General features: G+C 41.9%; 1 protein-coding gene across 4 annotated transcripts in view; it reads left to right on the plus strand.

The window, feature by feature from the left end:
* The window catches only part of RTN3 (reticulon 3), a 53,468-nt gene extending 50,250 nt beyond the window's left edge, over window positions 1-3,218 (plus strand). For all 4 annotated transcript variants that reach the window (XM_019717888.3, XM_019717889.3, XM_019717890.3 and 1 more), the window contains one exon: window positions 1,035-3,218. In XM_019717888.3, the coding sequence (XP_019573447.3) occupies window positions 1,035-1,080 (46 nt within the window). In that variant the 3' untranslated portion in view covers window positions 1,081-3,218. The remainder of the gene's footprint in view (window positions 1-1,034) is intronic.
* Window positions 3,219-3,671: the final 453 nt, after the last annotated feature.

The raw sequence follows: 3,671 nt of genomic DNA on the forward strand, positions 1-3,671 counted from the left end.
CATTTTTAAACCAATTTAATATTTAAATCAAGTACTGAAATGTTGGTAGACGTTTTTATGACTCCCTGTATTAAAGAAATGTTTTCTTTTTTAAATTTTTGAATTATTTATAGCAAACTCTATGAACCAACTCTTCAAATTAAAATGTCAACATTTTTTCGTGTTTTCTTCAGATAGTCTTTAAGAAACAAAACATCACAAACAGTAAAATCTATCCTTGGTGTCAGTCCTTTTCATACCCGATTTTAGTGCTTTTTCCAGCTTTGATAAGAGGAAACTGACTATGTCCAGACAGCTCTAGTTTGATGCCAGGTTCTTTACCTGCTTCTTTGCTCTTTGAGGTACACATTGGAGCTAAAACCAGGCAAGGACAGTTAGCACAAATACGTATCTGGTCGCTGTTCACTCTTGATTGTGAAAGACGGTCGTAGCTTAGTTAGCTTTAAACCCAGTGTCTTGACTAGCAGTGTTGGCTGACCGGGCCCTGCTGTAGGATGTAACACTTGTGGGGTGTAGCGTTGACATTAGCTGAGGGTTATAAATGGCCTTAGTCTGGGGGAACCTTAATAAACAAAATAAAGGGCAGCTTTGGTGTCGTATGACAAGCTGGGAACTATTGCCAACTCCTTTATTTTTATAATGTCTCCTTGACCCTTGACTCCTGGTTCCTTTTGTGGCCACTAGTGGATGACCTGGCATTCCCAGAGAAATGGTGTGTTGCATTGCCAGCGTGTAGAGTACAGTCAGCAGGCATTATGCCCAGATACCCCTTATTCTTCTCTGGAACCCTCAGTGAAGGACCCACAAGTCTGTGGCAGTGAAAGAGGACAGGCAGCAGGGAGAGAGTGGATTTTGGTGGACCCTGCAGCTCATCCCAGACTCCTGTCGTCCAGAGTAAGCCCTGTGGAAATGGGAGAATGTTTTTCACACTGCTCCAGCCAGTGTAGGACTGTCTTCTAGCATCGTTGTTAAAATGAAAACCTAGAACTAATATATCTGTTTTCACCTTTTTTTGTTTTTATTTTCCTTAATAGGATCCAAGCAAAACTACCTGGAATCGCAAAAAAAAAGGCAGAATAAGTACATGGAAACCAGAAATGCCAGTTACTAAAACACCGTTCAATAGTTATAATGTTGTTACTTGTACTATGAAGGAACGTGCTCAGTGTCAGCTTGAGCCTGCATTCCAAGCTTTTTTTTTTTAATTTGGTGTTTCCCCCTCCTTTCCCTTTCCCCACAATATCAAACACAAGAATTGTTGGACTAAAAAAAGAACTGATATCTTAGAACCCAAAAGAATAAACACAGAATAATAGGATAAATTTATCAGTTTAACAGGATAAATCAATACCTTAGTGGTGGTGGAGCGTTTACGTGTAGCTTGAATGGGGAAAGAGTGGCAGTAAAAGGAGGATATGAAAGTTAAACACATCTCTTGGGTTCTTCTATTTAATTTTCAAGGACTAGTCTTACAGAGCTTCCCATTGTAATTTTGCCTATATTTTTAAGTTAAGAAATAATGGTTAACTTATAAAGAAATTATCTGGGGACAAGAGTGGGATTCCGTCCCTTGAGTTTGCTTTGGTTTTTGGGGTTTTTTTGCAGCCCTTGATCCCATCTTCCTGCCCCACAATGTGAGCAGCTATTCGTCATATTCCTCTTCTTAGCTTATATGTATAACTTTCAACTCTATGAATAACTTATAGGTGATAGTAATAATTCCTGGTTCTCAGAATGCCATCTGCTAACAGAATGGAAACAGAAAGCGGGACTGGAGAGGGAGTCAGCAGGAGCGCTGCTGTGACCACTACTGCTCCCTCTCCCGCTCATCCCTAGGAAAGGAAAGCCTCCGCCACTTGGGAAGGGGGTGTCTGTCATCTCTTTGGGACACCAGTTCGGGGCTTTGAGGTTGAGTTTGAGAACTCATTCCTGAATATGCTTTCCTCCCTCTTCCCTACCCACCTCACCTCAAGTTTAATAAATATGGTTGTACTTTTCTTATTATGAAATAAATGTCTGTAACTGCTGTAAACTTGTTAGAGAAAAAAAATAATCTGCATGTGGGCTCCACAGTTATTGAGTTATTGTAATCCTATCTCAGTCCGTGGGGGGGGACATTGTCCACTCGAGCTACAGAAACACAAAAGGCTTTTTTTTCTTTTATGTTTTCCCTCTGGCTTCTCCCTCACAGGCTGCATCTTTAACCTGTGCTCATCATGGTATGCTGAGGACCACAGCCCAGCTGGCTAGGGAGGAGATTGTGTGTGTGTGTGTATGTGTGTGCGCGGTTAAGACCACAAATGAGTGTAGGGAAGTGCATTTTGTGGTTCATATGGAGATTTAACTGAGGCTGGCTTCTGGGTGTGGATTGTTTTGAGGGTTCCTTGCATTTTCAGGCACATAAAATGTTCTAGTACCCACCTGTGCGGTGGCCCAGGATGCTCCTTGTGAGAGTGTTTTCCAAGAAGCTTTAGGTGAAGGCAACCAGGCAGGGTCAGACTGTTGACGGCTCTGTGCACAATTAAAAGACAACAGCTCACATTGACATCTCATGGAGGGTGATTGGGAATCTTGGATTCCCATTTGAGACTGATGTCTTCCAACGTGAAAATTCCGTAAACTTGCAAGTCATTTGAGATTCTTCGGGTTGTAACCCCTCAGGATAATCCGGAGGGAACATGCACTGGTGACTTGAAGGTGTCCCAGCGCACTGCAGCTCTGTAGATCGTACTTAGTGGAGGGACATTTTCTTTCCCCTTCTGTGGGAAAATTAGAGATCTGGATGCGTAAAAGTTACCCTTGCCTTACTCCATTCTCTTATTTTCTTAGCCCCCTTTCTTTTTGAATCTTCAAACTGATTTCATGTCACAGTAGAGGAAATGCTTTCTCCCTCCCCAGCCTTTGCCTTCCCAGGAAGTCCGTGCACTGATCATCTTTTGGGCTTCCCCTCCAAAGGACCTTGTTTTCCTGCACTGGAAGCCTCCACACGTAACTCTTTCGTTTTATTACTGCTGTGTTTAGATAATTGGACAGATCCCTTGTGCCATACAGGATTTTTTTTTTTTTTAAGAAAAATCTATAGATGACAAATTACTAATGAAACTGTGTGCATATGTGTGTGTGCAACATAAAAATACAGTAGCACCTACAACGCTTGAATCTTGGTTCCTGTAAAACTGCAAATTGATGTGGTATTAATAAAAAAAGAAAAACAATGACTGTGGTGTCATTCTGCTAACTTTATTCTTTATACACAGTTTGGGTTAAGAAAGAACCAAACAAGGCTTCCCCTGGTCCCCATCCCCATCCCACTTTTGAGGTTTTAAAAAGCAATCAATAATTGATACGGGTAATGATGCCCAAGATTGCAGAATTCCATAGAACAAAGGTGTATTTGGTTTCTGAAAGAAAATAAGAGCCCCTCTAAGAAGTGAGCTTCAAGAGAAAGATGAGGAATGGAAGGGGCCAGAGGGGTTTGTTGTCCCAGTTCGGTCTCACACCAACCTAGGAGGGCTCCCCGCCTGCAACATACAAAGCAGCCTCTAAGTCACACAGCCACAATGCACTTGAGAGTCACCATGAGAAATGGAAAGTACATCAAATTTTTACTGAAACAATTTGTCACCTGGGATTTGCTCTTTTCCAAACTAAGGCTGCCGTGACCCTTAAGC

The sequence above is a fragment of the Rhinolophus sinicus genome, chromosome 14, assembly GCF_057876585.1.
Source record: "Rhinolophus sinicus isolate RSI-liver-muscle chromosome 14, RSI-T2T, whole genome shotgun sequence".
NCBI lineage: Eukaryota > Metazoa > Chordata > Mammalia > Chiroptera > Rhinolophidae > Rhinolophus > Rhinolophus sinicus.